This window comes from Chiloscyllium plagiosum, chromosome 24 (genome assembly GCF_004010195.1).
Source record: "Chiloscyllium plagiosum isolate BGI_BamShark_2017 chromosome 24, ASM401019v2, whole genome shotgun sequence".
NCBI lineage: Eukaryota > Metazoa > Chordata > Chondrichthyes > Orectolobiformes > Hemiscylliidae > Chiloscyllium > Chiloscyllium plagiosum.
Genome location: NC_057733.1, coordinates 48292038 through 48301240, shown reverse-complemented (window position 1 = coordinate 48301240; position 9203 = coordinate 48292038). Strand labels below are relative to the sequence as shown.

Sequence of the window (9203 nt, the reverse complement as noted above, 5' to 3'; positions counted from 1 at the left end):
TGAATCATCCTCGCAATCGTTTCTTCTACGTTTCTAGGACTATTGGGAGGCCTGTAAAAGACTCCTAACAGGGTGACCTGACCTTTCCTATTCCTAACCTCAGCCCAAACTACCTCAGGTGGCAAGTCCTCATCCATCGTCCTTTCCACCACTGTAATACTATCTTTGACAAGCAATGCCACACCTCCCCCTCTTTTACCCCCCCCTCTGACCCTACTAAAACATTTAAATCCTGGAACCCGCAACTGCCAATCCTGTCCCTGTTCTAGCCATGTCTCCGTAATAGCCACAACATCGAAGTCCCAGGTACCAACCCACGCTGCAAGTTCACCTACCTTATTTTGTATACTTCTTGCATTGAAGTATACACACTTCAAGCCACTTTCCTGTTTACAGGCACCCTCCTTTGAAATTGATGCCATGTTCCTAACCTCCCTACACTCCAGGTCCTGCACCCTAAAGCTACAGTCTGGGTTCCCATGCCCCTGCAGAGTTAGTTTAAATGCCCCTGCAGAGTTAGTTTCTCTATCCATCTAGCTAGTACACCCTGGACCCTATGCGACTACATTTTCTCCATCAGCCTACCATGGGGAACCTTATCAAACGCCTTATTGCAGTCCGTGTATATGATATCTATAGCCCTTCCCACATCAATCAACTTTGTCACTTCCTCAAAGAATTCTATTAAGTTGATAAGACATGACCTTCCCTGCACAAAATCATGTTGTCTAGCCCATTTTCTTCCAATTGTAAATAGATCCTATCCCTTAGTATCTTCTCCAGCAGCTTCCTTACCACTGATGTCAGGCTCATTGGTCTCTGACTCCAGCATAACTTTCCTCGTTTGCTCTTGAGTGGGCCAACCCTTTCTCTAATTACCCTTTTGCTCCTTTATATATGAATAAAAGGCTTTGGGATTTTCCTTAACCTTGTTTGCTAATGATATATCATGACTCTTTTAGCCCTCTTAATTCCTCATTTCAGATTGATCCGACTTTCCCAATATTTTTCCAAACCTTCGTCTGTTTTCAGTCGCCTAGACCTTACGTATGCTTCCTTTTTCCTCTTAGCTAGTCTCACAATTACCTGGATTATCCCAGTTACCCTTTTTAAACAAGGGGACAACATTAGCAATTCTCCAGTCCTCCGGGACCTCACCCGTGTTAAAGGATGCTGCAAAGATATCTGTTAAGGCCCCAGCTATTTCCTCTCTTGCTTCCCTCAGTTCCGTGGGATAAATCCCATCCGGTCCTAAGGACTTATCCATCTTAACGCCTTTTAGAATACTCAACACTTCCTCCTTATGCCAACTTGACCTACAGTAATCAAACATCTATCCCTAACTAACACTAAGTACTCATTTAAGAATCTCACCCATTTTCTCTGACTCCAGCATAACTTTCCTCGTTTGCTCTTGAGTGGGCCAACCCTTTCTCTAATTACCCTTTTGCTCCTTTATATATGAATAAAAGGCTTTGGGATTTTCCTTAACCTTGTTTGCTAATGACTCTTTTAGCCCTCTTAATTCCTCATTTCAGATTGATCCGACTTTCTCAATATTTTTCCAAACCTTCGTCTGTTTTCAGTCGCCTAGACCTTACGTATGCTTCCTTTTTCCTCTTAGCTAGTCTCACAATTTCACCTGTCATCTATAATCTTGCCATTTCTATCCCTCATTTTCATAGGGATATGTCTGTCCTGTACTCTTTAAAACCCTCTCACATATCAAATGTGGATTTACCTTCAAACAGCTGGACCCAATCCACATTCCCCAGCTCCTGTCAAATTTTGCTATAGTTGGCCTTATCCCACTTTTGCACTCTTCCTTTAGGACCACTCTCCTCTTTATCCTTGAGTATTCTAAAACTTATGGAATTGAGATCACTGTTCCCAAAGCAATCCCCTACTGAAACTTCAGACACCTGGCCAGGCTGGTTCCCCAGCACCAGGTCCAGTTTGGCCCCTTCCTGAGTTGGACTATTTACATACTACTCCAGAAAACCCACCTGGATGCTTCTTACAAATTCTGCTCCATCTAGACCTCTAACTCTAAGTGAATCCCAGCCAATGTTGGGAAAATGAAATATCCTATTACCACTACCATGTTGCTCCTCCAACTTTCCATAATCTGTTTACATACCTATACCTCTGTCTCACGCTCGCTGTTGGGGGTGCCTGTAGTCCAGCCCCAACATTGTAACCGCACCCTTCCCTAATTCTGAGCTCTGCCTTTTGCCTCACTACTCGAGTCTTCCATAGTGCCCTCCCTCAGCACAACGGTGATATCCTCTCTGACCAGTAACGCAACTCCTCCACCCCTTTTACCTCCATCTCCATCCTGCCTGAAGCATCAATATCCAGGGATATTTAATTGCCAATCAACATCTCTATGAATCTATGACTATGCCCTTCCCTCAACCGAGTCTCAGTAATAGTAATAAAATCATACTCCCAGGTACTAATCCAGGTCCTAAGTTCATCTGCCTTACCTTCTACACTTCTCACATTAAAACAGATGCACCTCAGACCACCTGGCCCTTTGTGTTCATCATCTACTCCCTGCCTTCTCTTCCCCTTAGTCACGCTGACTTCAGTATCTAGTTCCTTACAGGTTACTACCTCCTTACTGTCCATTAACCCCTTCATTTGGTTTCCATCCCCCTTCCACATTAGTTTAAATCCTCTCCAACAGCATTAGCAAAAGCACCCACAAAGACATTGATTCCAGTCCAGCCCAGGTGTAGACTGTCCAATTTGTAATAGTTTCACCTCTCCCAGAACCAGTCCCAATGTCTCAGAAATTTGAAACACTCCCTCCTGCACCATCTCTCAAGTCACACATTCATCCTGCTTATTCTTTCATTCTTACTCTGACTAGCACATGGCACTGGTAGCAATCCTGAGATTGCTACCTCTGAGGTCCTACTTTTTAACTTGACTCCTAACTCCCTCAATTCTGCTTGTAGGACCTCATCCCCTTTTTTACCTACGTCATTGGTGCCTATATGCACCACAACAGCTGGCTGTTCACCCTCCCACTTCAGAATGTTCTGTAGCCAGTCTGAGACATTCCTGACCCGTGCACCTGGAAGGTAACATACCATTTGGAAGTCTTGTTTTCGACGACAAAACCGCCTATCAACTCTCCTTACAATTGAATCCCCTATTGCTGTAGCCCTTCCACTCTTTCTGTTGCCCTTCTATACAGCAGAGTCAGCCACAGTGCTATGAACTTGGCTACTACTGCCTTCCCCTGGTGAGCCATCTTCCCCCAACAGTATCCAAAATGGTATACCTATTTTGGATGGCGATGACTGCAAGGGACACCTGCACTGTCTTCCTCCTCTTTTTCTGCCTTTTGGTCACCCATTCCCTTTCTCCCTCAGCAAACCTAATCTGTGGTGTGTCCAGTTCACGAAACGTACTATCCACAACCACCTCAGCATCGTGTATGCTCAAAAGTGAGTCCATCCGCAGATCCAGAGCCGTCATGCGGTCTAACAAGAGCTGCAGCTGCACACATTTCCTGCATGTGAAGGAGTCAGGGACATCATCAGCCACGTCCCTAACTCCCACACTGAGCAAGAGGAGCATAGTATGGGTCTGAGATCTCCTGCCATTTTTACTCTTAAGCTTAACTTAGTTTAACTACAATATCAAGTAATAGATAAATGAAAAAAGAAAATTATTTTTTTACCAATCACACAATAAAAAATAAATAGAAAACCCTTACTTTATCAACGCACCACAGTTTTTTTTTGCTTAGAGGAGGACGACGAGTGGGAGACACGTGTAGTGTCTCTGGTTCAGCCACTACCGAAATATATCAGTTCATTCAGCTTCTTAGAGTGCAATTCGATCACTCCCACTGTTGGAGGCATTCATAAACTTTTGAGTGAAGAAATCTCTCCTCATCCCAGTTCTCTGACCTCTTAGTCTAAGATTTTGGCCCCATTTCTAGACTTTCAGATTGAGGAAAATGGCAGTGACACATACATTTCATTGTGAAAAATTTTAAATGATCAAGGTCTACGGAAACATTTTCACCACACAAGTACCAGGCAATAGTCATTACCAAAAATCAAGAATCTAGCCACGTCACTTGACATTCAAAATCCCTCACAATCAACATTCTACGGGTTATCAGTGAGCATAAACTGAACTGGACCAGCCATTTAAATAATCAAGTGTGTGCTGCTGGAAAATCACAGTAGGTCAGGATGCAGCCGAGGAGAAGAATCGACGTTTCGGGCATAAGCCCTTCGTCAGGAATGGCTGTTGAAGGGCTTATGCCCAAAACATCGATTCTCCTGCTCCTTGGATGCTGCCTGACCTACTGTGCTTTTCCACCACCATACTCTTGACATCTGCAGTCCTCCCTTTCTCCCAGCGATTTAAGTACTCTGGCGATAAGAACAGATCAGAAACTGGGAATTCTACAGTGAGTAACTTACTTCATGTCTCATCAAAGCCTATCCCCAGTCTACAAAGCACAAGTCAGAAGTGTGATGGAATACTCATCACCTGTATGGACAAATGTAGATCCACTGACACTCAAGAAGCTTGACACCATTTGAAATGAAGCATCCTACTTGATTGGCATCCCTTACCCCATTTAACATTCTTACCCTCCACTGCAAATATATAATGGTAGCAGGGTGTGGCATTTATGAAATGTTCTGCAGTAACTCACCAAGGCTCCTTTGACAGCGCTTTCCAAACCTAAAGGGATAAGGGTAGAAGATGCGTGGAGGCAAGTTACAAGGTGATTTTAAGCATAGTTTCCTTCCTTGGAAGCATATTGTTCTTTCACTGTCACTGGGGCAAAACCCTGGACTCCCTTCCTTTCCAACAGTACTATGGATGTTGATTGCCACAGTTTAGGGTAGCAGCTCACCATCATTTTCTCCAAGACCGTTTAGGGATGGGCTGTGATGGCTATCTGAGCCAGCGAAATCCACCTCACCAGAACAAATTGTTTTAAAAATTCAATTTAATCTTTCTTCAGAACCCTATTTATGATGCCCTCTAGTGTTGATCATTGTACAGCTACTCCTACTAGAAGTTGTGTGTTCGGTAATTGCAGGGCAATCTTAGGACAACACTGTCAACTTAAGTTCTATGTAGCCTGCTCTAACAAGGCTGATGAGTCATACTGCTTGAGCAAGTTAAGGCAGCTGACTCAGTAAGACATCCAAGGGAGAGGAAGCAACAAAAAGATCCAACAGCAGCTTTAAGGAAACAATCCTAAAGTAAGAAAGACGTGCTTCAATTTACATTGTTTCAGGGCATCCCAAAGAAACTATCAAAGTTTCTTGCAGACATAAAAACTATTTTAATAAAATGGAATATCAAAAGCTAAAGGAACGTCAAGAAAATTGTATAGTTCTTGGTATAGTCTGAATCATCATAAATTAATCTATTAAAGTTGTGTATAACTTTGAAGAAGCAAACAAAATTTAAGTCGGTTCATTGGACTAAATGTAGTTCCAGCATTTAACCTACATTAAGTAAGCAAGCAATGGTCTGGAGAAGGAAAAACTGTCTTCATGTGTTAATTTGGCATGCTTTTATTGACTCTTCCCAGCTAATTATCTGTGGACTTGGCAAGATCGATATTAATGACTGGAAATCAAACACTAGGTTAAAACACTGTACGCCAGATAGCAATATTGTTAAGTGGTTCTGGAAGGCAGTGGAGTCTTTTGATGAAGAAAGGCGAGCTCGATTGCTCCAGTTTGTGACAGGATCCTCTCGAGTGCCTCTGCAGGGTTTTAAAGCATTACAAGGTGAGTGTGATTTTGAGGCTGTGTACAGTTATGTGTACAATAATAAAACAAACAAAAGCATAAGCTTGATTATTTCTTTCCACCTGTGTACCAAAAGGACAGGGAGAAATACGTACTATCGTTGTGACATTGGGTGAAAGAAGCCATTGATTTACAAGGCACAGCATCTTTGGAGTTATATATTGTGAAACCAAACACTTGCTAAGATTACAAATCATTTTAAGTATATTGATATTTAAAACAGTCTTCGTATTACTGCAGGTGCAGCAGGTCCAAGGCTCTTCACCATTCACCAGATTGATGCCAGCACCAACAACCTCCCCAAAGCACATACCTGGTATGCAGTGCTTTTACTGTCTGTTAATGTTTTCATTAGTAGCTCTAGAATTCAAAAGAAACTAGAGAATGTAAGTGAAAACATTAATCATTTCTCCATTTTAATGGATTAATCTAAGATAGTAAGATCATATCTTCGTGAGTTAGCCCATCCCATTCCATTTGTTCCAGACTTGGCAGGAATTCATTAAAGAAAAGATGGGATTGTCATATATATGGAATCTGCCATTCATAATTTTCTGTCATCATGTAGCTCTTTCACTCTTGTTCCCTGGAGTGAATAGATTATAGTATAATGCATATGAGTGAATGTTATTGCATAATTTGTTTTGAGCTTTATATCTGGCCATTAAAGATTATGAATGCAGCCTAAGAATGTTACAGATAATAAAAGGAGTCCTTGGGGGAGGAGAAAATGCAGTCATGTCCAGAGACTTGAGGAACCGACTTGGAGACAATGTAGCTGCGTGCATGATTTATAACCTGGATAGTAAAACCTATTTCTTGACTGTTTTCTTTCTAGCTTTAATAGAATTGACATTCCTCCCTACGAGAACTATGAAAAACTCTATGAGAAGCTGCTAACAGCCATTGAAGAGACTTGTGGGTTTGCTGTGGAATGATTGCTTTGTGCATCATGGGACTTCCGTACGCACCTGTCAGTGAGGGCTTTCTCCTGCCGAGGTTCCAGCAGTGCTTGGAATACACAGGATGTCTTTCCCTTACCTAGCGAGAGCACAGCAAGAGGAATTGGATGATTAGGGAATTTTGAGGAATTTGGTCACCTGGCGTTTGCCATGAGACTATCAGCTGCTAAACTAATATCTGGAAAATTACAAACTGCTAGCTTTTTATGATCTGACCAGTTAGCAGTATTCTTGATAGCGTTTCTGACTTAAAAGACTACTACAACAATTTTGACATCTGTCTTAAGCCCATCTACTCCTTACTAATGGATAATACCCCGATGCATCATGATGTAGACTGCAGCAATTAGTACAACAAAATTATTGTTGGGCTGACATGACTATACCATCATTGCACCTTTTTTCCTACTGGTCATTCATTTGGTAGTGAAGCTTCAAAATTATCAACAGTGCAGTAACTGAGCTGTTATAAAGTAAATATTCCAAATGAATTTTCAAATGGAAAATTGGCTTTTTTTTGTTTTCAGTGTTCTTCCTGGTGTGTTGCAGACTTGAACCAATGTCTGTAAGGCAAATAATTTTGTACAAAATCATCGCAGGAGAAACATTCCACTTTATTTCAGCCAACTCAGCCATAACCACTTTTCTCCAATCCCTCCCAAAAATGACAGGGAGGAATCTTTTTTATGAATTGCATATTACCAGCCAGCATTGCTAACTGGGAATTTTCTTTTGTTATTGCATCAGTTATATTACATGACAAGGGATAATTACTCCTTTATAGTATATTAAAAGCAACAACACTCTACAATGCGATGTTGGTTTATGCTCTCAGAACGTTTTCTAACATGAAGTGTGTGAGTATATTCCATCTTTTATTAGTTATAGCTGGGCTGAGACAAACTTCATTGTATAGCCAACAATTATTAAAGCAAAAATTAAATATATAAATTAAAGAGAGTTGTCCTCGGTTATGCTTTTCTATCCATAGATGAATTATGAATTGTATATTAAATTGAGGCAGCTTAAAATCCCACATTGACTTTTTTTATATAAAGAGTTTGAGATCATTGTTTTTTTTTGTAATTTTAATGATAGGAAATGTTCTGCAGATCCTATCCATTCACATGAGTTTTAATATATTTATAACCTGTCAAATAGTATTTCTGTACTGGGAGCACCTGTTGATACAGCAATCTTTTTTTTTTGCCCTGCACTGCTGCCTATCAATTGCAAGAGCATCATCCAGCAGTGAAGTGTCCTGCAGTGGTGCTTTGTACAGTCTTGGGTGAGGCATATATATAAATCTGAGGCTAATACTGTGACTATTACAACTTTTTAAGTTAATTGTATCTTAACTTTTATTTTAAACCACTTTTTGCACATCTTAGGACTTTAGTTCTGTTTGGTTTGTTGACCTTTCCCTCCCCTCTCCTACCCATCCTGAAAGGTTGACAGCTGACATCCCATGACCAGAACAAAGTCTTCAATGGACATTTACAGCTGTGTTCTTCTGATGAATACCCAATGCACACGTGGTCTATTTTCATGATCTGTTCAAAACATCCATAACACTACACCTAAGTTTATCAATAATGGATTTAAAATGGACTGCGTACTGAGAAGGAAAAGCTAAAATCAGCAATTAGAGTGTTGCTCTTGTAATAGACTGCATGCTTCATCATACAGCCGATAGCTCCTAGCATGCGCCCATGGCTTCACAGACTTGAAATATGCTGAATAAATGGAATAATATGTTATAGGAGCAGTTCACTGTATGTAACACTTATTGGTTAATAGAATATTGTCTACCAGTTGTTAAAATCTTTTTTTATATAGATGTAATTAGTTTACAATTAATCCCTTGGCTTTACTTCCCAGTTCTTAAAAACACCATATTTTTTGTTTTTAGGTTTTTCTTATTTCCATTTTATTTTGTATTTATTACAGAGTGTTTTAGCGTCGTTAACACATTGTATTTCACTCCCGCTGTTACATGGGCTTTAATAATTAAAAAAAAACAAAACTGTATGGAAAACAAAACTTTGCGTGTGTACCCATGCAGAATGAGCAATAAAGTGTATGCTGTTTGCACCCTCACAGCATAACCAGTTCAGTTTATATTTGTCTTCTGTCTGTTAACTGCTCAGCCATTTCAAGTCAATAAATCAATACTGAAAAAATGATATCCCGCTATAGTAGATCATAAAACTTAATTCTTCAATTGAATCCTTACCTACTGTGAATTTTAGATTATTATATAACTGCACTAATGTGAACTACTGAGTGGGAAGGGAGACCCAGGTTAAATCTAAGTTCTGTGCAGTGTTGATAAATCTCAGCCAATGTGGAATTAGAGGTTCCCGAGTTCCATTTTCAGTATCCTTGATGGAGTTCCCACATTTGATCACTATCTACGTCTGGTAAGTAG

At 40.5% G+C, this 9203-nt stretch overlaps 1 protein-coding gene across 3 annotated transcripts in view; it reads left to right on the top strand.

Annotated features, from left to right (window-relative positions):
* smurf2 (SMAD specific E3 ubiquitin protein ligase 2) overlaps positions 1-8893 on the top strand; it is a 297299-nt gene extending 288406 nt beyond the window's left edge. For all 3 annotated transcript variants that reach the window (XM_043715043.1, XM_043715044.1, XM_043715042.1), the window contains 3 exons: positions 5588-5789; positions 6051-6126; positions 6649-8893. In XM_043715043.1, the coding sequence (XP_043570978.1) occupies positions 5588-5789; positions 6051-6126; positions 6649-6748 (378 nt within the window). In that variant the 3' untranslated portion in view covers positions 6749-8893. The remainder of the gene's footprint in view (positions 1-5587; positions 5790-6050; positions 6127-6648) is intronic.
* The last annotated feature ends 310 nt before the right edge of the window (positions 8894-9203 follow it).